This window comes from Oncorhynchus kisutch, linkage group LG21 (assembly GCF_002021735.2).
Source record: "Oncorhynchus kisutch isolate 150728-3 linkage group LG21, Okis_V2, whole genome shotgun sequence".
NCBI classification, from domain to species: domain Eukaryota; kingdom Metazoa; phylum Chordata; class Actinopteri; order Salmoniformes; family Salmonidae; genus Oncorhynchus; species Oncorhynchus kisutch.
The window spans coordinates 28,047,124-28,072,982 of NC_034194.2; the positions used below are offsets into that span (position 1 = coordinate 28,047,124).

Consider the following 25,859-nt stretch of genomic DNA (forward strand, 5'->3'; position numbering starts at 1 on the left):
ATGGTCAATCCCTGGTCCTATCACACTTAGAGTACTGCCCAGTTATATGGTCAATCCCTGGTCCTATCACACTTAGAGTACTGTCTGGTTATATGGCCAATCCCTGATCCTATCACACTTAGAGTACTGTCTGGTTATATGGTCAATCCCTGGTCCTATCACACTTAGAGTACTGTCCAGTTATATGGCCAATCCCTGGTCCTATCACACTTAGAGTACTGTCCAGTTATATGGCCAATCCCTGGTCCTATCACACTTAGAGTACTGTCCAGTTATATGGCCAATCCCTGGTCCTATCACACTTAGAGTACTGTCCAGTTATATGGCCAATCCCTGGTCCTATCACACTTAGAGTACTGTCCAGTTATATGGCCAATCCCTGGTCCTATCACACTTAGAGTACTGTCTGGTTATATGGTCAATCCCTGGTCCTATCACACTTAGAGTACTGTCCAGTTATATGGCCAATCCCTGGTCCTATCACACTTAGAGTACTGTCCAGTTATATGGCCAATCCCTGGTCCTATCACACTTAGAGTACTGTCCAGTTATATGGCCAATCCCTGGTCCTATCACACTTAGAGTACTGTCTGGTTATATGGTCAATCCCTGGTCCTATCACACTTAGAGTACTGTCCAGTTATATGGCCAATCCCTGGTCCTATCACACTTAGAGTACTGTCCAGTTATATGGCCAATCCCTGGTCCTATCACACTTAGAGTACTGTCCAGTTATATGGCCAATCCCTGGTCCTATCACACTTAGAGTACTGTCCAGTTATATGGCCAATCCCTGGTCCTATCACACTTAGAGTACTGTCTGGTTATATGGTCATCTGCAGCAAAGAAAGATATAATAAAAGCTCAAAACAGGGCTGCCAGATTATCTCTTCATTGCTCTAACAGTATGAATATTATCCAAATGCATCAGAATCTCTCATGGCTTCACGTTAAAAACAAATTACTATCCAGTCTTCTGATTTTCTTTAGGAATGTTATATATATATTTTTAAACACAGTATTTTTCAGTCCAGTTAGTACATACTAGCAACACGCATAACCAGCAAACCAGACAGGCAAATTCAGGGCAGCTAAGACAACCCAAGCCAAGGACAAATTGCCTTAAATCTACAGTTTTATATAGAGCCATAGCTGAATGGAACTCTTTACAAATCCATATTTCTCAGGCAAAAAGTAAATCCATCTAAATCCATAAAAGAACACCTAATGCGATAGACCATATGACTGGACAGGAAATAGAAAGCATCAACTGAATGTTTAATGTGTTTCCTGCCAGGTATTTTAATTATCTGTATTGTCTACTTGTTGAATGTTTGTGAAGTCTTGATTGTGGTTGTATTTAATGTCTTGTTAATTGGTGTTGGACCCCAGGAAGATTAGCTAGCATTACAGCGTTAGCTAATGGGGATCCTAATAAAAATGACAAAATTACAAATTACTACTGTTGTGTCGTCTGCAAACTTGATGATTGAGTTGTAGGCGTTTCATGGCCACGCAGTCGTGGGTGAACAGGGAGTACAGGAGGGGGCTGAGCACACACCCTGGTGGGGCCCCAGTGTAGAGGGTCACTGAAGTGGAGATGTTGTTTTCTACCTTCATCACCTGGGGGCGGCCCGTCAGAAAGTCCAGGACCCGATTGCAGAAGGCGGGGTTGAGTCCCAGGGCCTCCAGCTTGATGATGAGGTTGGAGGGTACTATGGTGTTGAATGCTGAGCTGTAGTTAATGAACAGCATTCTTACATAGGTATACCTTTTGTCCAGATGGGATAGGGCAGTGTGCAGTGTGATGGCGATTGAATCGTCTGTGGACCTGTTGGGCTGGTATACAAAGTGGGTCTAGGGTGGCCCATAAGGTGGAGGTGATATGATCCTTGACTAGTCTCTCAAAGCACTTCATGATGACAGAAGTGAGTGCTACGGGGCGGAAGTCATTTAGTTCAGTTATCTTTGCCTTCTTGGGTACAGGAACAATGGTAGCCACCTTGAAGCATGGGACAACTGACTGGGATAGGGAGTGATTGAATATGTCCGTAAACACACCAGCCAGCTGGTCTGTGTATGATCTGAGGGCAAGGCTAGGGATGCCGTCTGGGCCTGCAGTCTTGCGAGGGTTAACACGTTATTATGTTTTGCTCACATCAGCCACGGAGACGTGAGCAAAGTCCAATCAAATCAAATCAAATGTATTTATATAGCCCTTCGTACATCAGCTCCCTAGAAAGGCCAAAACCTAGGAAGAAACCTAGAGAGGAACCAGCCTATGTGGGGTGGCCAGTCCTCTTCTGGCTGTGCCGGGTGGAGATTATAACAGAACATGGCCAAGATGTTCAAACGTTCATTAATGACCAGCATGGTCGAATAATAATAAGGCAGAACAGTTTAAACTGGAGCAGCAGCACGGCCAGGTGGACTGGGGACAGCAAGGAGTCATCATGTCAGGTAGTCCTGGGGCATGGTCCTAGGGCTCAGGTCCTCCGAGAGAGAGAAAGAAAGAGAGAAGGAGAGAATTAGAGAACGCACACTTAGATTCACACAGGACACCGAATAGGACAGGAGAAGTACTCCAGATATAACAAACTGACCCTAGCCCCCCGACACATAAACTACTGCAGCATAAATACTGGAGGCTGAGACAGGAGGGGTCAGGAGACACTGTGGCCCCATCCGAGGACACCCCCGGACAGGGCCAAACAGGAAGGATATAACCCCACCCACTTTGCCAAAGCACAGCCCCCACACCACTAGAGGGATATCTTCAACCACCAACTTACCATCCTGAGACAAGGCTGAGTGTTACGGATACAAGTATCCTGTGTGTGTATCCTGTGTGTGTGTGTTTCTTTTCTCTCCTTCTCCCCTCACAGGTGAAAATCATCACTCCCCAGTCACCAATCATCAATCAGAAGACACACCTCCTCCTGTTTCCTACCCAATCACCGTTCCTTTCCCTTTGTTTAAAAACCCTGTCAGTTGTTTGCTGTGGAGCTCAATCTCTCTGTAAATGCCATGTCTGTAGATCTCTTTGTGTCACTCTCTTTATGTATTGACCTCTCTTTTGTTTGAGCACCTCCATATCACTTTGTCCTCACCTGTGAGTATTGTTTTGGTTATGGTGTTTCTTTGCTGGTGGGAAAAGGGGGAACCAAGACAAGTTGCCCATGGTTATACACTACCCGTAGGTAAACTTTGTTAAATACACTAGTTAGAACTGGGCGGACCACCCACTGTATTTTTGGTTGGTTAGTTAGCTGTTGTTAAAGTAGGCTAGTCTAGCTTAGGGGTGTTTTTGAATACTTATTGTTTCTTTCCTTGGGTCCAGCTCAGCCCCTTTTCCTGCTCCCCCCATTACTGTGTGTTTTCCAATAAACCCTGAGTTTGACGGTAGATTTCAGTAGTCGTGGTTATTTCGTTCACACTTTTACTTTGTCACTATTATAAATTGCATGAGTTATGTTACGGGTCTTATTACCATCCCCCCCTAGACTGTCGGGCCAAAAGGGATTCGTAACACTGAGTATAGCCCACAAAGATCTCCGCCATGGCACAACCCAAGGGGGGGGCGCCAACCCAGACAGGATAGTCCTTGTTAGCTGACCTCAATGGTCGCATGGTATTATCCTCAAATAGGACAAAGGTGTCTAGTTTGTCTGGAAGCGTGACGTTGGTGTCCGTGACTTGGCTTTTTTTCATTTTTTAGTCCGTGATCTCCTGTAGACCCTGCCACATACGTCTCTTGTCTGAGCCATTGAATTGCGACTCCACCTGGTCCCTGTATAGGCAATTTGCCTGTTTGATTGCCTTGTGGAGTTAATAACTACACTCTTTATATTCAGCCATATTCCCAGACCTCTCTCCATGGTTAAATGCGATGGTTTGCACTTTCAATTTTGCGCGAATGCCGCCATCCCTCCACGGTTTCTGGTTAGAGTAGGTTTTAATAGTCACAGTGCGTACAATATCTCCAATGCACTTTATAAACTTACTGAGGCTGACCAGAAACATATTCCAGTCGGTGTGATCAAAACAATCTTGAAACTTGACTTCTGATTGGTCAGAACAGCATCCTGTTTGAGTTTCTGCCGATAAGACGTAGGAGCAAGATGGCATCGTGGTCGGATTTGCCGAAGGGAGGGCGGGGGAGGGCTTTGTATGCATCTCGGAAGATAGAGTAGTGTATTACCCTTGCTTGTAGTACAATCAATATGCTGATAGAATTTAGGGCGCCTTGTTCTCAAATTTGCTTTGTTAAAATCCAGGGCTACAATAAATGCAGCCTCAGGATATATGGTTTCCAGTTTACATAGAGTCCAGTAAAGTTTCTTGAGGGTTATTTTGGTGTCTGCTTGAGAGGGAATGTACACAGCTGTGACTAACTGATGAGAATTCTCTCTGTAGGTAAAATGGTCTGCATTTGATTGCATGTAATTCTAGGTCGGGTGAGCAGAAGGACTTGAGTTACGGTATGTTATGATTACACCATGAGTTGTTAATCATGAAGCATTCACCCCCGCCCATCCTTTTCCCAGAGAGGTGTTTATCTCTGTCAGCGCGATGCATGGAGAATCCCAGTGGTTGAACCGATTCTGACAAATCCCGAGAGAGCCATGTTTCCGTGACACAGAATGTTACAATCTCTGATGTATCTCTGGAAGCCAACCCTTGCTCGAATTTCGTCTACCTTGTTGTCAAGAGACTGGACATTGGCGAGTAGTATACTCGGGAGCGGTGGGCAATGTGCACGTCTACGGAGCCTGACCAGGAGGCCGCTCCGTCTGCGGCGCTGTTTTGGGTTGACTGCTGGGATTAGATCCATTGTCCTGGGTGGTGGTCCGAACAGAGGATCCGCTGCTGGAAAGTCATATTCCTGGTCATAATGTTGATAAGTTGACGTTGCTCTTTTATCCAATAGTTCTTCCCGGCCGTATGTAATAAGACTTAAGATTTCCTGGGGTAACAATGTAAGAAATAATACATTAAATAAACTAAATGCTGCATAGTTTCCTAAGAACTCGAAGCGAGGCGACCATCTCTGTTGGCGCAATCTTCAGAAGTCTTATGGCTCGGGGATAGAAGCTGTTCAGGAGCTTTTTGGTTCCAGAATTGGGAACAGTCTACTTTGATGGCTGTCGTCTTTAACAATTTGTATGGCCTATTATTATGGTGTTCTTGTTACATCTGCTCCTGCCACGCCCTCTACTGCTCATCCTGTGCCTCCTTGACCTGCCGCCACTCCCCCAGTACTCTCTCCCTCTGTGTGATTGGAGACAGGTGTGCTGGAGTCAAAGCAGATCCCCACCAGCTGCAACCTGTTCCATAATGAAGACCTCTACAAATACTAACCCTTGCCAGATTGTAATCTCTACTCTGTCAGTCTACGCTTCTAGCCATTTGTTACTGTTAGATCCTGTTGTGCATGTTTTCCTTGCCTGACGCTGGTTTCCTCTCCGCCTACAGTTCCATCCACTCTGACTCTAGTCTCCAGTTCCACGTCTCGTCATCCTGCTACTCTGTCCTGGATTCCCCACTCTACTACTCCCTTGGATTCTCCTCCGGACCTGCTTACCCTGTCCCTCCAATCTCAGCCTCATCACCTGGTTTCCTGCAACCCACCTGAGCTTCCCCTGGCCTTCACTCCATCTTCCCCCTGTGTTTCAATAAATACCTTGGTTACTTCATCCCAGTCTGCTTATGGGTTCCTCTGTTCCACTCCGCATAACAGTTCTATCGCACATGCAGTGATGTCCAAACAGGATGACCATCATATCCACAACAACAGATTGCACTCTTCTGTGAAGATAATGGCCTTGTTATTGTAAAACTGCCTCCCTCCTTACATTTTCTTTTCATTTTGCTAGTTTAGCAGACACTCTTACCCAGAGGAACTTACAGTAGTGAGTGCATACATTTTCATACTGGTCCCCCGTGGGAATTATACCCACAACCCTGACGTTGCAAGCTCCATGCTCTACCAACTGAGCCACACATGACCACTTCTGTTGCTCCTAGATGTAATTACCAAGCTACATGTGATTTGAGATGGGAATTGTTTCTGTCACCAATGCAAACAATGGCTTATCTCTAGGAAGTGTTTGTTTATGATAAATTGAACCTGTGACATCTGTAGATCGTTTATATTCAGGTCCATAGCTCACACAGTGCTACACAAGCCTCCAAGACAAACACTGTTGTGCAGAGCTGCTTCCAGTGTATAGAACAGTTTACTATTCTTATGGACATCAATGCTAGTTGTCACATTCTTTTGGACATTTACATCCCCTTAAAACAAGGTTACTGTTGAAAAAAAAACATTTAAAAAACATACAATTTCCCATTTAGACTTTTTGTCCCCCCAAAATATAATGCTTTATAATAAAGCATTCCATGCATCTATATTCACATTTGCATAGTGGTATACAGTTGAGCAGAGGCGTTTTTAGGATTTACACACATGGGGAAATGTTGTTAGCAAGGTCTGCAAAAAAATAAAAGTGCCTTTTACATCACATTCGACATCATTGACATGATAGCAGACATTAGCGCAATATTTTCTAATACCACACAAATGACCAAAGGGGCTAATCTGACAGTGACAAACTGAAAGCTATAAAAACGACCTGGTCTTAAATACAAAATAGCCCAGGCCATTAAAGAGACGCACAGATTGTACAATATTAGGAGAAATATATATACTGCATATTATACAGTAGGCTACTAAAACTTTCCAGTGGCAATGATTCACCCAATGATGATCACTGATGATGGCTGGTGCGCTCTTGCCAATAGCTTATCTCAAGATAAGACACTTTGAAAAACAGTGCTGTCTGCTCAGAATAGCTCAAAAGTTGAGAAAAAATTGTTAGCTGCTACAGACAGATTAGTCTTCTCTTTTCAGCAGTAGGCATTTGCTATCCAAACAACATTTTTCTAGTGGTTGTATTTAGAAATTAGAAACCCATCCTTCTATGGATTATGTCTATGGCCACAACGCAACAAGCTGTTCTATATTTGGCATTCCTTCTGCCCAAATAGCTTTTTCCTTGTTACGAGGAATGAATTATTAACAAAACAAGTCTAGTAAATTATCATCGTTTTGGAAGATAATAACCAGGTAAAACTCTGTTTTACACGTATTCCTCTTTGGGTCTTTTAGACATTGGGCTCAAGCAAAGCTCATGAGTGACAGTGACTAAAGTGTGGACGACTTTTGTGGATATTTAAGAAATGCTTTAGCCCTTTCAAATCCGGCTTCCTCAGGCTTAAGATGTTTGACAAGGCTGTAAACATAGTCTATATAGATTAATGTCTTTCCTCTCCTTCCCTCTCCTTCCCCTCTCTTCTCCTCCTCCTCACCTCCTCTCCTTCCCCTCTACTCTCCTCCTCTCCTTCCCCTCTCCTCTCCTTCCCTCTCCTTCCCCTCTCCTCCTCTCCTTCCCCTCTCCTCTCCTCCTCCTCTCCTTCCCTCTCCTTCCCCTCTCCTCTCCTTCCCCTCTCCTCTCCTCCTCCTCTCCTCCCCTCCTCTCCTCATCCTCTCCTCCTCCTCTCCTTCCCCTCTCCTCTCCTCCTCCTCTCCTTCCCCTCTCCTCTCCTCCTCCTCTCCTTCCCCTCTCTTCTCCTTCTCCTCACCACCTCCTCTCCTTCCCCTCTCTTCTCCTCCTCCTCACCTCCTCCTCTCCTTCCCTTCCCCTCTCCTCATCCTCTCCTCCTCTCCTTCCCTTCCCCTCTCCTCATCCTCTCCTCCTCCTCTCCTCTCCTTACCCTCTCCTCTCCTTCCCCTCTCCTCTCCTCTCCTCCTCTCCTCCCTCTCTCCTCTCCTCCCCAGATGGCGGTGTTGATCAGCTCAGGGTTCATCGTGGCTTGGTCTCCCTACGTGGTGCTGAGCTTTTGGTATATGTTCCAGGGGAAGGCCAGTCTGGCCCCGCTGGTCTCCCTGCTGCCCTGCCTGTTCGCTAAGGGCTCCACGGCCTACAACCCTTTTATCTACTACATCTTCAGACGCTCCTTTAGACGCCAGCTCATCCAGCTTCGGGGGCTGATCTGCTGCTCTGCCCAGCCAGACACACCTTCGAGTGGGGAGATGGGAGAGGAGGGCAGACAGACTTTGAGGTCTGACCTACGACAGAGTCTCCCGGAAGAGAAGAGTGGAGCTCCTCTGGTAGGGGAGTTGGGAACTGCGGCGCTGGAGATACAGTCTGAGAATGAGTTGACAAGCTCCTGTTAATACTGTGTGTGTGTGTGTGTGTGTGTGTGTGTGTGTGTGTGTGTGTGTGTGTGTGTGTGTGTGTGTGTGTGTGTGTGTGTGTGTGTGTGTGTGTGTGTGTGTGTGTGTGCATGCAGGCGTGTGTGCCTCTGTTACAGGGTTACAAATTGATGTGGTGGGAGTTATTTAGCTGTGTTTCTTCACTGTCATTCTATATTGCACACTTATAGATTAAACCCTGGTCCTCACCACATCGCTACCAAAGGTAACACTTTACTTTAAGCCAACAGACATAATGCATTATGATGCAGTCATAAAGAATTATAAAACGTATCATAAGCATGTCCTGGCTAAATACCAGCTGAAGAGACTGTTGGATGAATGCTGCCTAGGCACATCACATGTTATACTGTATTTATCATAAGGTATTATAAGGGCTCATACGTGTTTATAAAAAGCTGTAAAGCATTGTGTTTGTCAAAGTTTGCTTGTAAAGTTCACTTTATTGTTAAATGTTGTTGTGAGGTACTGTAGCATTGAACTTAACCTTCACAATGGTCACTATGGCCATACTTCTGGTACCTTACTTTGTTTTCAGAGTTTTTGTTGGATAGTGTAGCATTGTAGCTATTATGTGGTCATTTTGACCATCCCCATGCCTACAGTGTTCTGTGTGTCTGTCCCCACTCAGGAACCATCAGGATAGTAGAGCAAATCTGGCACCCTATTCCCTACATCCTCCACCATGTTTTATTCAGAGCCCTATGTAGCTAACATTACTCCTACACAACTCTGGTTGTAAACTATTTCAGGATTAGAGGGAATAGTGTGCCATTTTGGAGGCTGCTGGAAACTTCAGGAAGTGATTTCTATTCCCAGGTGATTCACATTCTGACCTTGTTTGTATGCCCGCTAATGACTGTAACAGTGATGCTACTCTGAGGAAATGAAACAGCTTTAGAAAATGTCCCTCCTTTCCCTCTCTCCCTTCCCACCGCTGTTCGGAAAAGGCTCTTTGAACTACATCCCTTTCTGTTCAAAATAAAAAACACTTCATAGTTAATAACACAGTGGAAATAAAGCAACCACATAAACCTCCCAGCCAATGAGGCGCTACACTCCATGTAGGCGGGTAGACACACAGACACTAGAACATACTACAACATGTGTGGGATGGTTGTTTTCTCCATCTGCAAAGACATAGTGAAAGTAAAGGGTTTGCTGATCCCCCGACATAGATATCAATACCTGCAGGTTGATTCACAGCTATACGTCCCCCCATTAGTCTGTCTTTGATGTAATCTGTCTGATGTAAGTTCTTCACCATCACCAAAACCACTGGGCAGTGTGATTATTGTGAGATTTGGGAAAGGGGCCAATCACCTGCATTGATAAGGTTTCACAACCAACAGGTTCTTTAAGGTCAGTGGTCTTTGGAGAAAAGTCAGTTGATTACAGTTTTATAGACTGATAAGCTGTAGACCAGTAACATTACCATGTCTGTTTGTTGAATGCGGAGGTTGGTATACAGATTAATACTGGAACACTACAACAGCCTTCTTGCTCAGGCTTGATATTCAATTATGCTTATTATTAGCTTGTAATCAGGTATACATTCCTTCCACATTTCCTGCACTTTTCGATGCTGTACTGTGGCTGGCCCTGTGCTCCAACCTCTCTGGGAGTTGAGATAAAGGAAAATGACAAATCGATTTATTTTGGACAATAAGGTAATAATGTTCTATACAAGGATAATCTGATTCGCTTAAAGACAACTAACCTACGGCAAAGTAATGAAATCCTAACAGCATTTGCAAAAGTCTCTGTTACTCTTTCATAGTTTGCAGGAACATTGTCTAACCACATTTGGTGGTATTACTTTATTTGGCTTGTTATCACCCATGTAGATCTGAGTTTGGGTTCACTCACACGTTGTGGGGAAGTACACTGCCCATGACATGAAGCCTAAACTTCACATCTCTCTGATGTCTCTGCCTCTGATGGATCACCAAAGATAACCCTAAAGTGGTCAAACTTATTTCCATGTTTTTATTCTGGTTTTTATTGTGGTCCTAGAGCTGGAAGAGCAATGGAAGAGCACTTTACTGCAATCTCAGAATGACAGAAATTCCATTTAACATGGATGATGTCAAAACTTCTCAACCTCCTGGTAACTCTGTATCAGATTTGATCTGATCATACTGTAGAAAACTGCAATGAGTGAAGTATAAGGGCATGAGGTGAGACCCAGATGCAGACACGGGAGGCAGACGGTTTGAGTTTTGATATTCATTAAACAATACAAAAGTGGTAGGCAAGAAAATGGTCATAGACAGGCAAAAGGTCAAAACCAGTTCCAGGAGGTACGGAGTGGCAGGCAGACTCGAGGTCAGGGCAGGCAGAATGGTCAGGCAGGCTGGTACGGAGTGGCAGGCAGACTCGAGGGCAGGCAGAATGGTCAGGCAGGCTGGTACGGAGTGGCAGGCAGACTCGAGGTCAGGGCAGGCAGAATGGTCAGGCAGGCTGGTACGGAGTGGCAGGCAGACTCGAGGTCAGGGCAGGCAGAATGGTCAGGCAGGCTGGTACGGAGTGGCAGGCAGACTCGAGGTCAGGGCAGGCAGAATGGTCAGGCAGGCTAGTACGGAGTGGCAGGCAGACTCGAGGGCAGGCAGAATGGTCAGGCAGGCTGGTACGGAGTGGCAGGCAGACTCGAGGTCAGGGCAGGCAGAATGGTCAGGGAGGCTGGTACGGAGTGGCAGGCAGACTCGAGGTCAGGGCAGGCAGAATGGTCAGGCAGGCTGGTACGGAGTGGCAGGCAGACTCGAGGTCAGGGCAGGCAGAATGGTCAGGGAGGCTGGTACGGCGTGGCAGGCAGACTAGAGGTCAGGGCAGGCAGAATGGTCAGGCAGGCTGGTACGGAGTCCAGAAAACAGGCAAGGGAGGACTTTCAAAAGTGAATAGAAGCAGTAGTACGGGAAAAACGCTGGTTGACTTGAAAAACATACAGGATGAACTGGCACAGAGACAGAAAACACAGGGATATGTACACCAGGGATAATAAGCGACACCTGGAGGGAGTGGAGACAATCACAAGACAGGTGAAACAGATCAGGGTGTGACATGATGACACAGTAGTAGCCAAACGTATTTCCATTATCAAAGGAAAAGCACTTTCCTCCTATCTCACAATGAAATAAAAGCTACAGAGATTCAATATATCATGTATTATAATGTCTAGATCAGGGATTATTAAACCGGGGGTCTGCGGGGGTTCCGCAAAAAAAGTTTTATTTTGTGGATTTTTCCCCTCAATGTTTGTCCCCCCCCCATTAGCTAGCAACAACAGAAAACAGATTTTGAATTGCATACCTAGAAAAGAGAAGAATAGCTTATTTCTAATGATGTCAACTTTATTTATTAACTGCTAATATTGAGCAAATTACCCTCCTTGGAGCCAATTACACTCACCGGAGTATCTGGTTAAGCTTTCTTGACTTGAACATTATGGCTAACCTTCGTTTAATCAGTAAACAGCTGCTCTTACCTAAAATGTGTTTGGAGGTACCTTTCTAGCTAGTAGGCTATGTTAGAGTTTACACTTCCTCTTCCATTTATAATGTGGGGAGGTCAAAATAGTGAAAAACTATCTACCAAATCTATTCATTTTAAAATGTTGACTACTTCTCCTTGCCATTGTCATTCACTTGATGATAAGACAAGACATATACATGTTTTGCTAACAAATGATGGGGTCCCTGGGTCACTGGTTTGCCTGGGAGGGGTCCCTGGTCTAGATACAAATCTTATGAAACACTTACTGAAATGAAATAAAATAGAAATCAAACTAAATATGGACGGAAAAGCGATGTTCGAGCTAGTTCAAGTAGTAGCTTTAATTGGAGATACCTCAAAAGGTCTCTCATTATTAAAACAAACTGTCTTTCAGGAACCCGCTGCACAAGACAAGCAACAAAATAAAATAAACTGATTCCCTTCTATTTTTTGGAAATTCCAAACAGGTGACATATTAATTGATGGGAACCTCAATGGGTTTGATAGAAACTCAATTAGAAAGAAGTGGCCCTTGACCCAGAAACATTACACCCTCTCTATAGATCCAACTCATTGTTGGGGCTCCCGAGTGGCGCAGCAGTCTAAGGCATCTCTGGCGTCACTGCAGTCTCTGGTTTGAATCGTGGTTGCATCCCACCTGGCTGTGATTGGTAGTCTTATAGGGCGTTGCACAATTGGCCTGGGTAGGCCGTCATTGTAAATAAGAATTTGTTCTTAACTGACTTGCTTAGTTAAATAAAGGTTAAATAAATACAAACAATTGTGGGAGCCTTTTTTTTCTTCCATTCATAAACTACATGTGAAATCATTGATTGGAGTCTGAAAAGGAAGGTCCCTCCTAGCCTCCTAGAACACAGTAAGTAAGACCAGAGTGAGATTTGCATAGTCAACACCTTTCAGTGAATTGGCTAGCAATTCACCCCCACGTCATACATTCGGTCGGTGGAGAAACCAGCTACGACCCGATCTGTTTTGTTTCATGTTTGTGACCTCATTAAAGACAATACAGCCACATTACCCTAACTCTGTTTATACAGGGGACTCAGTTATGAGGTTTGCATCTAATTATTGTTTAAAATTAATGAGTAAAGATGAAACTATTTGCGAAATGATGTAGTATGATAACTTTTAAAATGAGAAAATCATCTTCCCTTTAAAGTTGAACTAAGTCAGGAGTCACTCCCAAGTTTCACTCTACATTTCTATAAAAGCCCCGTGACCCAAAGTCACCTAAGTTCCAAAGAACAGGAGGACGTGTCTTCACGTTTTAAAAGGGCTAATTCTAATTTCAACCCTACAGGCCAGGAAATGTGAGAGCTTGCACTACACATGAAATGGTATGAACTCTGAACTATTGATCACCCAAGAAGAAGTGAGTCCTAGATGACAGCCTAACAGACTGCAGCTGGAAAGGTAGCACATCTAGTACAAGAACACTGATCGACGTGGACGAATCTCCAGAGTGAAATGAACCTCAGACCACGTGATCACACGACGACCCGGAAGATTCCAAAAAGGACAGGACAAAACAGAGCCTCACATAACCAGCTTCACGTAAATACAACGCATTGCTTTTCCGAACGAGTGATCGTTAGTGACATATGTATTTATGTGAGAATAGCTTCCCTGGTCCGATAAAAGACCAATGTGTAACGGCAGATTTCCTCTTCGTCTGAAGAGGAGTAAGGATCGGACCAAGGTGCAGCGTGGTAAGTGTTCATGACGATTTATTAAAAACGAACTGAACACTGAAATACAAAACAATAAACGACGTGATGAAAACGAAAACCGAAACAGTACCGAATGGATGGGGGATTCCGGCAGCGCCGGACAGGCGGGAGACTCCGGCAGCGCTGGAATGAAGGACGCCTCCGGCAGAGCCGGACAGGCGGGAGACTCCGGAGTGAAGGGCAATTCTGGCATTGCCTGGCTGACTGACGGCTCTGGCAGATCCTGGCTGACTGACGGCTCTGGCAGCTCCTGGCTGACTGACGGCTCTGGCAGCTCCTAGCTGGCTGGCGGCTCTGGCAGCTCCTGGCTGACTGACGGCTCAGGACAGACTGGTGGCTCTAGCAGCTCAGGACAGACGGGAGACTCTAGCAGCTCAGGACAGACGGGAGACTCTGGCATCTCTGGACAGACGGGAGACTCTAGCAGCTCAGGACAGACGGGAGACCCTGTAGGCAGAAGACCGAGAGACAGTCTGGTGCGGGGGGCTGCCACCGGAGGGCTGGTGCATGGAGGTGGCACTGGATAGACCGGACCGTGCAGGCGCACTGGAGCTCTTGAGCACCGAGCATGCCCAACCTTACCTGGTTGAATGCTCACCGTAGCCCGACCAGTGCGGTGAGGTGGAATAGGCCGGGCTGTGCTGGTGAACCTAGGACACAATGCCTAATGCTGGTGCCATGTACGCCGGCCAGAGGAGACGCACTGGAGACCAGATGCGTAAAGCCGGTTTCATGGCACCTGGCTCGATGCCCACTCTAGCCCGGCCGATACGAGGAGCTGGAATGTACCGCACCGGGCTATGCACACGCACTGGGGAAACTGTGCGCTCCACCGCATAACACGATGCCTGCCCGGTCCCTCTCTCCGGTAAGCACAGGAAGTTGGCGCAGGTCTCCTACCTGGCATCGCCACACTCCCTGTGTACCCCCGCCCAATAATTTTTTTGGGCTGCCTCTCGGGCTTCCTTGCCAGCCGTGTTCCCCTCATATCGCTGGCTCCTCTCTCCGGCTGCCTCTACTCTCCTAGCTGCCTCCACCTGTTCCCATGGGAGGTGATCCCTTCCAGCCAGGATCTCCTCCCAAGTCCAGGAGCCTTGTGTTCGCTGCTTCTGCTGCCCATTACCACGCCGCTTGGTCCTTTTTGTGGCGGGTATTTCTGTAACAGCAGATTTCCTCTTCATCTGAAGAGGAGTAACGATCGGACCAAGATGCAGCGTGGTAAGTGTTCATGACGATGTATTAAAAAGAACTGAACACTGAAATACAAAACAATAAACAATGTGATGAAAACCGAAACAGTACCGTGTGGCGACAAACACTCACATGGAAACAAACACCCACAAACCAACAGTGAAACCCAGGCTACCTAAGTATGATTCTCAATCAGTGTCAACTAACGACACCTGCCTCTGATTGAGAACCATACTAGGCCGAAACAGAAACCAAACATAGAAACACAAAACATAGACTGCCCACCCCAACTCATGCCCTGACCATACTAAATAAAGACAAAACAAAGGAAATCAAGGTCAGAACGTGACACAATGTTCCTTAGCATTCCTTCTAAAACCCCTTAACTTCTCTGAATCTATCGTGTTATCGCCAAACTGTTTTTGTTTTGCCCTCTAGGGAATCTTCCCTATCATTGTTAGTAACCGATATCTACTGTTTATGCATTGCTGTGATTATTTAGTTAGTTAGTAAATAAATGATTAAGCCAATTGGTGTATGGATGATTTATAGTAAAGGCTGGGTTCGTGCAGATAACCAACCATTTCCGACATTCAGATGAGACCGATGTGAGGTAAATAATAACTAATTAATTAGAAGACTAATTGATCAGATATTAAAATATCTGAAGTTAGATTCGGAAAAGTATAACTTTGCCGTGGTGCCCCGACTTCCTAGTTAATTAAATTTACATGATTAGTTCAATCACATAATAAAAATGACAGGGAATTGATTTGATAAAACAACAGTCTTCACCTTTAATGATGCCAAAGACACAACACCTCTCTCTAGGGAACATAGGCAAAGAAGGTGGTGAGGGTAGGTAGCAACACGTCTGCCACATTGATCCTCAACACTGGAGCTCCCCAGGGGTGCGTGCTCAGTCCCCTCCTGTACTCCCTGTTCACCCACGACTGCATGGACAGGCACAGCTCCAACACCATCATTAAGTTTGCTGACGACACAACAGTGGTAGGCCTGATCACCGACAATGACGAGACAGCCTACAGGGAGGAGGTCAGAGACCTGGTCGGGTGGTGCCAGAATAACAACCTATCCCCCAACGTAACCAAGACTAAGGAGATGATTGTGGACTACAGGAAAAGGAGCAGCGAGCACGTCCCCATTCTCATCGATGGGGCTGTAGTGGAGCAGGTTGAGAGCTTCAAATTCCTTGGTGTCCACATTAACAACAAACTAGATTGGTCCAAACACACCAAGAAGGTCGTGAAGAGGGCACGACAAAGCCTATTCCCCCTCAGGAAACTAAAAAGATTTGGCATTGGTCCTGAGATCCTCAAAAGGTTCTACAGCTGCAACATTGAGAGCATCCTGACCGGTTGCATCACTGCCTGGTACGGCAATTGCTCGGCCTCCGACCGCAAGGCACTTCAGAGGGTAGTGCGTACGGCCCAGTACATCACTGGGGCTAAGCTGCCTGCCATCCAGGACCTCTACACCAGGCGGTGTCAGAGGAAGGCCCTAAAAATTGTCAAAGACCCCAGCCACCCCAGTCATAGACTGTTCTCTCTACTACCGCATGGCAAGCGGTAAACAGGCTTCTCAACAGTTTTTACCCCCAAGCCATAAGACTCCTGAACAAGTAACCAAATGGTTACCCGGACTATTTGCATTGCCCCCCCCCAGCCCTCTTTTACGCTGCTGCTACTCTCTGTTTATCTTATATGCATAGTCACATTAACTATACATTCATATACATACTACCTAAATTGGCCCGACCAACCAGTGCTCCCGCACATTGGTTAACCGGGCTATCTGCATTGTGTCCCACCACCCGCCAACCCCTCGTTTTGCGCTTCTGCTACTCTCTGTTCATCATATGTGCATAGTCACTTTAACGATACCTACATGTACATACTACCTCAATAAGCCTGACTAATGTAGCCTTGCTACTCTTTTTTCAAATGTCTTTTTACTGTTGTTTTATTTCTTTACTTACCTACACACACACACACACATACTTTTTTTCACCATTGGTTAGAGCCTGTAAGTAAGCATTTCACTGTAAGGTCTACTACTACCTGTTGTATTCGGCGCACGTGACAAATAAACTTTGATTTGATTTGATTTCTCAGCTGTGATGTGTGACTGTGACTGTGAGGGCTCCATGTGCACTCGTTCGCACATTACACCACAGGTCATCCTAGTCAAAAGCAGCCTTAACACCTGAGGCCAATCTTCCTCTTCTCACAATATCTTATTACACATCCAGCAGCCCAGATACAACATTATTGCAAATACAACATCAACTACAAAGGACTGCTTTCACTTGAGGCATTATTAAAAATTGACCGTACTAGCGGCATGCATAATGATACCTCTGGAATACACTGATATTACACAATGCACACACACTGTAACAAATAGCTGAATAAAATAAGTTGGCTATTATTGGTGTTCAACCTTGTGAATTTACGGGTATGGAGTGGAGTCCCATAGACAATTGATGTTTGTTAGGACATGGTGTGATACAAAACAACATGTTCCCAGTTTGTCATGTATTTATCATTACCTGAATCATAATACCTGTCTATCTGGTTCCTACCCACAGATGGTCAAATCTCCAGCCCCATGTGTTTTATTATGAACCTAAACCACCTATTGGATATTTGTGTGACTTGGAGGACATGTGGTGTAATGTGTGAACAAGTTTTCCCTCAGAGCACTATCCCTGCCATTATCTGGTTCCCAGAATCCTGTGGCAATCATGAATTCTTTGGGAAAAACTGAGATATTCATTTAAAGGATCTGGTTACAAAAGGAAAAGGTTATGTAGGCTGGCCTCATGTGGTTCAATTAATATCTCAGACATCATTTAAAAATAGATTGAGGGAAAAAAATCCAGCAGATGATTAGGCATGAGAAAATAAAAGATCTTTGCTGGTTGGTCTTGTGTTCGGTAGCATGTCTAGCCGGTAGCCACAGTGGGGTAGGCTATTTTAGGAGAGAGCTGCTGTTGAACACTGAGGACACTGGTCTGAGGAGTAATGAAGGTTCCCTCTTTAGACTAGGCTGCCAAGCCTTATGATGACGATGCCATTTCACCTTTCCATGAGAAAGCTCTGTTAGAGCTCCATTCCCAGGACCAGTGGATTTTGATTCTCTGGGCTGCTGTTATTGGGAGACTGTGGCCCCATCCAATGTCACCCCTAGACAGGACCAGCCAAGAAGGAGCTTACCCAACCTCAGTGGTTGCCCAACAGCAGTGGTTGTGTGGCTAGCAGAGGCATACAGTGGGGCAAAAAAGTATTTAGTCAGCCACCAATTGTACAAGTTCTCCCACTTAAAAATATTAGAGAGGCCTGTAATTTTCATCATAGGTACACTTCAACTATAACAGACAAAATTAGTTAAAAAATCCAGAAAATCACATTGTAGGATTTTTTATGAATTTATTTGCAAATTATGGTGGATCTTTGGGGATCTCAGACGATACGAAAGAGAGATTGAACAGGCTAGTGATAGGGGTTGCAACAATTTCGCAGGATAATTTTAGACAGAGAGGGTCCAGATTATCTAGCCCGGCTGATTTGTAGGGATCCAGATTTTTCAGCTCTTTCAGAACATCAGCACTTGCGCAAGTTGCTGCAGGTGGTGCTGAGCTGTTGACCGGGGTAGGGGTAGCCAGGTGGAAAGCATGGCCAGCCGAAGAAAAATGCTTATAGAGATTATCGATTATCGTAGATTTATCGGTGGTGACAGTTTCCTAGCCTCAGTGCAGTTTCCTAGCCTCAATGCAGCTGGGAGGAGGTGCTCTTATCCTCCATGGAATTTGCAGTGTCCCAAAACTTTTTGGAATTAATGCTACAGGGTGCAGATTTCTGTTTGAAAAAGCTAGCCTTTGCTTTCCTAACTGACTGAGTATATTGGTTCCTGACTTCCCTGAAAAGTTGCATATTGCGGGGGCTATTCGATGCTAATGCAGAACGCCACAGAATGTTTTTGTGCTGGTCAAGGGCAGTCAAGTCTGGGGTGAACCAAAGTCTATATCTGTTCATAGTTCTACATTTTTTGAATGGTGCATGCTTAATTAAGATGGCAAGGAAAGCACTTTTAAAGAGCAACCAGGCATCCTCTACTGACAGGATGAGGTCAATATCCTTCCAGGATACCCGGGCCAGGTCGATTAGAAAGGCCTGCTCATTGAAGTGTTTTAGGGAGAATTTGACAGTGATGAGGGGTGGTCATTTGACCGCAGACCCATCATGCATGCAGGCAATGAGAAAGTGATCTCTGAGATTCTGGTTGAAGACAGCAGAGGTGTATTTGGAGGGCAAGTTGGTCAGGATGATATCTAAGAGGGTGCCCATGGTTACAAATTTAGGGTTGTACCTGGTAGGTTCCTTAATAATTTGTGTGAGATTGAGGTCATCTTGTTTAGATTGTATGACGGCCTGGGTGTTAAGTATATCCCAGTTTAGGTCACCTAACAGTACGAACTTTGAAGATAGAAGGGGGCAATCAATTCACATATGGTGTCCAGGGCAAAGCTGGGGGATGAAGGGGGTCGATAACAAGCGGCAACGGTGAGAGACTTGTTTCTGGAAAAGTGGATTTTTAGAAGTAGAAGCTCGAATTGTTTTGGCACAGAACTGGAGAGTATGACAGAACTCTGCAGTAGATTTAAACTCCGCCCCCTTTGTCAGTTCTATCTTGTCGGAAGACGTTATAGTTAGGGATGGAAATTTCAGGATTTCTGCTGGCCTTCCTAAGCCAGGATTCAGACACAGCTAGGACATCAGGGTTTCAGAGTGTGCTAAAGCAGTGGATAAAACAAACTTAGGGAGGAGTCTTCTAATGTTAACATGCATGAAACCAAGGCTTTTACAGTTACAGAAGTCAACAAATGAGAGCGCCTGGAGATTGGGAGTGGTGCTGGGGGCTGCAGGGTCTGGGTTAACTTCTACATCGCCAGAGGAACAGAGGAGGAGTAGGATAAGGATACAGCTAAAGGCTATAAGAACTGGTCGTCTAGTGCATTCGGAACAGAGAGTAAAAGGACCAGATTTCTGGGTGCGGAAGATTAGATTCAAAGTATAATGTACAGACTAGAGTATGGTAGGAGTATGGAGTACAGAGGAGGAAAACCTAGGCATTGAGTGACGATGAGAGAGGTTTTGTCTCTAGAGGCACCAGTTAAGCCAGGTGAAGTCTCTGCATGTGTGGGGGGTGGAACAAAAGGGCTATCTAAGGCATATTGAGCAGGGCTAGGGTCTCTACAGTGAAATGAGACAATAATAACTAACCAGAACAGCAATAGACAAGGCATATTGACATTAGGGAGAGGCATGTGTAGCCGAGTGATCATAGGATCCAAAGAGTTGCACTAGATGAGTCAGGGAGCCAAATTCCTTAGTCGCTGCTCCGCTAGGCGAGCTGGAGACGCAGTAATTCAGACAGCTAGCGGGCCGGGGCTAGCAGATGGGCATCCGGCGACGTCGCAATGGAAGAGCCTGTTGAAACCACCTCGGACGGTTACATCGGCAGACCAGTCGTGATGGATCGTTGGGGCTCCGTGTCGGCATTAACGGGTCCAGGCCATTTGGCAAAATAGGTATTATAGCCCAAGAATTGGCTGGTGGACCTCTTTGCCAAGCCGGGAGATGGGCCTAGCTCGAGACTAACTCCAGGCTTACTGGTGCTTGCTTCTTGACAGAGACGTTAGCCAGGAGTAGCCACTCAGATAGCAGCTAGCTGCGATGATCCGGTGTAAAGGTTCAGAGCTTGCGGTAGAAATCCAGAAATGTGGTAGAGAAAAAGCAGTCCGATATGCTCTGGGTTGATATCGCGGTGTGCAGACTGGCAGGAATTGACCGGGTTGAGGATGACTGATGTACGAGTTAACGGTGAGGACCGCTAGCAGTGGCTGACTACTAGCTTGTAGCCAGTTAGCTGGCTAGCTACTGATGGGGGTTCTAAAGGTTAAAAATAGCAGATCCGTACCACATTGGGTGAGGCGGGTTGCAGGAGAGTATATTCAGTCCGTAGATGGAAAGTGAGATTAAAATATATACGAAATATATACGACGAAAACAATATAAACACGGGACAGGACGGTACAAGTCAAAAATACATGTCCTACTGCTACACCATGTTGGATTCAAGATTGCATAATATTCAGTCAAACAGTGACTTTGTAAGGCTTGCTGCATGTAGCCAGGGGTGTGCACTAACAACAGAAACCAATAACAGATTTCTAAACTATGAGTGCCTATGCCATTTGTCATTTGCCATATGTGTCACGCCCTGACCTCAGATATCTCTGTTTTCTTTATATTTTGGTTAGGTCAGAGCGTGACTAGGGTGGGTACGCAAATATTTATATTGTCTAGGGTTTTTTGTATGTCTATGGTTTTTGTAGGTCTAGGTGATTTGTATGTCTATGGCGGCCTGTTATGGTTCCCAATCAGAGGCAGCCGTTTATCGTTGTCTCTGATTGGGGATCATATTTAGGTAGCCATTTACCTTTGGTATTTGTGGGATCTTGTTCTATGTTTAGTTGCCTGTCTGCACTATTCGTATAGCTTCACGGTTTGTTTGTTTCGTTTTGCTGACTTTCGGTTTTATTAAAAACATGTGGAACTCTACTCACGCTGCTCCTTGGTCTCATCTTTATAATGATCGTGACAGAAGATCCCACCATAAAAAGACCAAGCAGCGTGTTCAAGAGGAGTGGACATCCTGGGCCCGGGAGAAAGATGAGTGGAGGACATCCTTGACCTGGGACGAGGTAATGGCAGGGGACAAGACCCTGCCATGGAAGCAGGTGGAGATAGCGCAGGAGGAACGGCAACGATACAAGGGGACACCGATAGCACGGAAGCCCGAGAGGCAGCTCCAAACATTTTTGGGGGGACACACGGGGAGATTGGCAGAGTCAGGGGTTAGACCTGAGCCATGCCGTGGGGAGCGTGTGACTGGTCAGACACCGTGTTACGCAGTGATGCGCACGGTGTCTCCAGTTCGCATTCATAGCCCGGTGCATTCTATTCCAGCTCCTCGCAATAGCCGGGCTCAAGTGAGCACCCAACCAGGATGCATTGTGCCAGCTCTACACTCCAGATCTCCAGTGCGCCTCCACAGTCCAGTACGTCCTGTGCCTGCTCCCCGCACTCGCCCTGAGGTGCGTGTCCCCAGCCCAGTACCACCAGTGCCGGCATCACGCACCAGACCTCCAGGGCGCCTCCACAGTCCAGTACGTCCTGTTCCTCCTCCCCGCACTCACCCTGAGGTGCGTGTCTTCAGCCCGGTACCACCAGTGCCGGCACTACGCACCAGGCCTCCAGTGCGCCTCCACAGTCCAGTACGTCCTGTGCCTCCTCCCCACTCTCGCCCTGAGGTGCATGTCTTCAGCCCGGTACCACCAGTGTCGGCACCACGCATCAGGTCTCCAGTGCGCCTCCACAGTCCAGAGCTTCCGGCGGCAGTTCCTAGTCCAGAGTTTCCGGCGACAGTTCCTAGTCCAGAGTTTCCGGCGACAGTTCCCAGTCCAGAGTTTCCGGCGACAGTTCCCAGTCCAGAGTTTCCGGTGACAGTTCCCAGTCCAGAGTTTCCGGCGACAGTTCCCAGTCCAGAGTTTCCGGCGACAGTTCCCAGTCCAGAGTTTCCGGCGACAGTTCCCAGTCCAGAGCTTCCGACGACAGTTCCCAGTCCAGAGCTTCCGGCGACAGTTCCCAGTCCAGAGCTTCCGGCAATGTTTCACAGTACGGAACCTCCAACGACGAGCCGGCCACAGTCCGGAACCTCCAACGACGGGTGGCTACGCTAGTTTCTGTATTGTCTAGGGTTTTTTGTATGTCTACGGTTTTTCTAGGTCTAGGTGATTTGTATGTCTATGGTGGCCTGATATGGCTCCCAATCAGAGGCAGCTGTTTATCGTTGTCTCTGATTGGAGATCATATTTAGGTAGCCATTTCCCTTTGGTGTTTGTGGGATCTTGTTCTATGTTTAGTTGCCTGTCTGCACTATTCATATAGCATTATTTGTTTGTTTCGTTTTGCTGAGTTTCGTTTTTATTAAAAACATGTGGAACTCTACTCACGCTGCGCCTTGGTCTCATCTTTATAACGATCGTGACAGTATGACAGCAGAGATTGTGCATGTAATTTGTTATGTAACCAGGAGGAAAGAGAACTTCAGAGCATGCCTTTAAGTCTCTTCATATTAACAGGATTCATACACTCCCTAGGTAATGGGAAAAGAAACCTACCGAAGTCATATATCATTCCATAAATGTGTTTCAGACTGGTTTCATGCACAGCAACACCATATAGCATTTCTTGACATTTATATTTTGGGTATTTTAGTGCTCACGGCTGTACCATTAGGATCTTAGGATATATCATAGCCCTTTAAATAGTCCTGGGTGGCAAGTAGCCTTATACGGTTAGAGTGTTAGGTCAGTAATCAAAAGGTTGCTGGTTAACGAGCCGACAATGTGAAACATCTGTCTGTGTCCTCTTGAGCAAGGCACTTAATCCTAATATTGCGCCAGGTGCACTGTACTACTATGGCTGTCTCAGTAAAACGACATATTTCAATGCACCTATCTGGTGTATGTAAAACATATTTTTTATGTAGTTGTATAACAACGGCATTCAGAAATAATGCCTGGTTTCTAAGGAGACACATTTCCTACAACCTCCTCTAAGTGAGATGTGAAACAATAACCCTTCCCCCATGTCTGCACACAGATACAAACAGACACAAATACGAAACACATGCATACACTGCACGCACACGTGAACACACTGACACATAAACCTCTCTCTCTCTCTCTCTCTCTCTCTCTCGCACTCGCATAAAGACAAACTGTAATTATCACTATAGAATATTCTCTCCAGTCTCATTTGGAGACGAGTTCTTTCACACCTATTCACGCTTTATTTACAACGTACCCCTGTATTTAACTGTGTTTTAGCATGGTTACAGTTACACATAAAGCTCTGAATTAACATATGTATGTATTTCAGGGGAGGCAGCTGAGGGGAGCAGTATGGCATTGTCATGCTGGAGGATGAGATTGAGATTGCCTGCAAGCTCAGTCCGATGATGCTGTGACACACCGCCCCAGACCATGACGGACCCTCCACCTCCAAATCAATCCCGCTCCAGAGTACAGGCTCATTCCTTCGACAATAAATGCGAACCTGACCATCATCCCTGGTGAGACCAAAATCGCGACTCGTCAGAGAAGAGCACTTTTTGCCAGTCATGTCTGGTCCAGCGACAGTGGGTTTGTGCCCATAGGCGCCGTTGTTACCGGTGATGTCTGGTGAGGACCTGCCTTACAACAGACATACAAGCCTTCAGTCCAGCCTCTCTCAGTCTATTGCGGACAGTCTGAGCACTGATGGAGGGATTGTGCGTTCCCGGTGTAACTTGGGCAGTTGTTGTTGCCAACCTGCACCTGTCCCGCAGGTGTGATTTTCGGATGTACCGATCCTGTGCAGGTGTTGTTACACGTGGTCTGCCACTGCGAGGATGATTAGCTGTCCATCCTGTCCCCCTGTAGCGCTATCTTAGGCATCTCACAGTACCGGCATTGCAATTTATTGCCCTGGCCACATCTGCAGTCCTCATGCCTCCTTACAGCATGCCTAAGGCACATTCACGCAGATGAGCAGGGACCCTGGGCATGTTTCTTTTGGTGTTTTTCAGAGTCAGTAGAAAGGCCTCTTTAGTGTCCTAAGTTTTAGGACTGTGACCTTAATTGCCAATCGTCTGTAAGCTGTTAGTGTCTTAACCACCGTTCCACAGGTGCATGTTCATTAATTGTTTATGGTTCATTGAACAAGCATGGAAACAGTGTTTAAACCCTTTACAATGAAGATCTGTGAAATTATTTGGATTTTTACGAATTATCTTTGAAAGACAGGGTCCTGAAAAAGGGACGTTTCTGTTTTTTGCTGAGTTTACTATAGAATACTATAATACCTAATATCCATCTGTTAGCACAAGTCAGGTCAGTGATGCTGAGAGATTTCCTAGGGATCATCTTCTTTCAGGTAGAAAGAAAACTAGAAAGAAAACTTGAATGTATGGAGCAGCCGATTCTGAGAAATCATCACTCACTCTTGTTGCATCCTTTTGAGTGTGGGACTGACCTTTTGGATAATTTGTTCACTGGTGATAGGCCTACAGTGGAGTCAAAGGCACAAAATACCCACTGCACGCCCACCCACTGATGTTACATGGCAACAGCTTTTCTGAATAGCTAAAACTGTGTAGCCTACTTGTCATAATTTTCTCTCTCCTACGCTAGTTTCAATCTGTCTTTCAATCAGAAGTCAAGATGTTGATGAGAGGCTCCCGGGTTGAGAGATGAGATCAGCTTCAAATCAATGTGCTCTGCATCAGGTAATGAGAGTTATAATGAGGATGTGGAGACCTAGGTTAGCTCTGGCTACCGATCCCAATAACACCTATCTAATAGTGTAACACAGGCCTATGCCGCTTATCTATCTATCTATCTATCACTGTTCTCTTTCTGAATTAAATGCAATAAAGGTCAAATAAATGATCAACTGACACAAACTGATGAATACTCAAGTGACAGTAATCTATCATATTGTCAGTCTAGGATGTTTTGCATATGCATGGTCAGGGAATAGAGCAGAGAGCAGTAATATGTTCCCTGTTTGAAATTAAATGTGGTGAAAAGAATGATGGAGCCTTGACACCTTGAAAATAATTCATTTCTCTTGTTGTTTTTCAATACAGCATATTGTTGTCTCTTTCACTCAACAGACTATTATATTATTACACAACTAACTAGTAAATAAATAGCTAATATATTTAAAACAATTTCGAAACAACATAACATGAAAATATTTCAGGGGTATTTAACCAGGGGTCTGCGGCCATCTAAGGGTCCGGGGAGATACTGCAAGGGGTCTGCAAAGATACATAAAAATTGGAATTAAAAAATATATGTTTTCATTAATATTGCAAGCAACAACAGAATAGGCCTAGCCAAATGTTGAATTACATACCTACAGTAGAAAAGAGAAAATCATTCTCATCTTTCTTGACTTGGACATACACTACATGGACACCTGGACACCTGTGGACACCTGCTCGTCGAA

At 45.6% G+C, this 25,859-nt stretch overlaps 2 protein-coding genes across 2 annotated transcripts in view; both read left to right on the plus strand.

The window, feature by feature from the left end:
* LOC109866233 (opsin-5-like) overlaps positions 1-8,259 on the plus strand; it is a 52,977-nt gene extending 44,718 nt beyond the window's left edge. Inside the window, exon 4 of the mRNA XM_031800163.1 lies at positions 7,841-8,259. Within this exon, the coding sequence (XP_031656023.1) occupies positions 7,841-8,239 (399 nt within the window). The 3' untranslated portion in view covers positions 8,240-8,259. The remainder of the gene's footprint in view (positions 1-7,840) is intronic.
* A 5,339-nt stretch (positions 8,260-13,598) lies between these two features.
* The window catches only part of opn8b (opsin 8, group member b), a 69,447-nt gene continuing 57,186 nt past the window's right edge, over positions 13,599-25,859 (plus strand). Inside the window, exon 1 of the mRNA XM_020454784.2 lies at positions 13,599-13,701. Coding sequence (XP_020310373.1) covers positions 13,599-13,701 — 103 coding nt within the window. The remainder of the gene's footprint in view (positions 13,702-25,859) is intronic.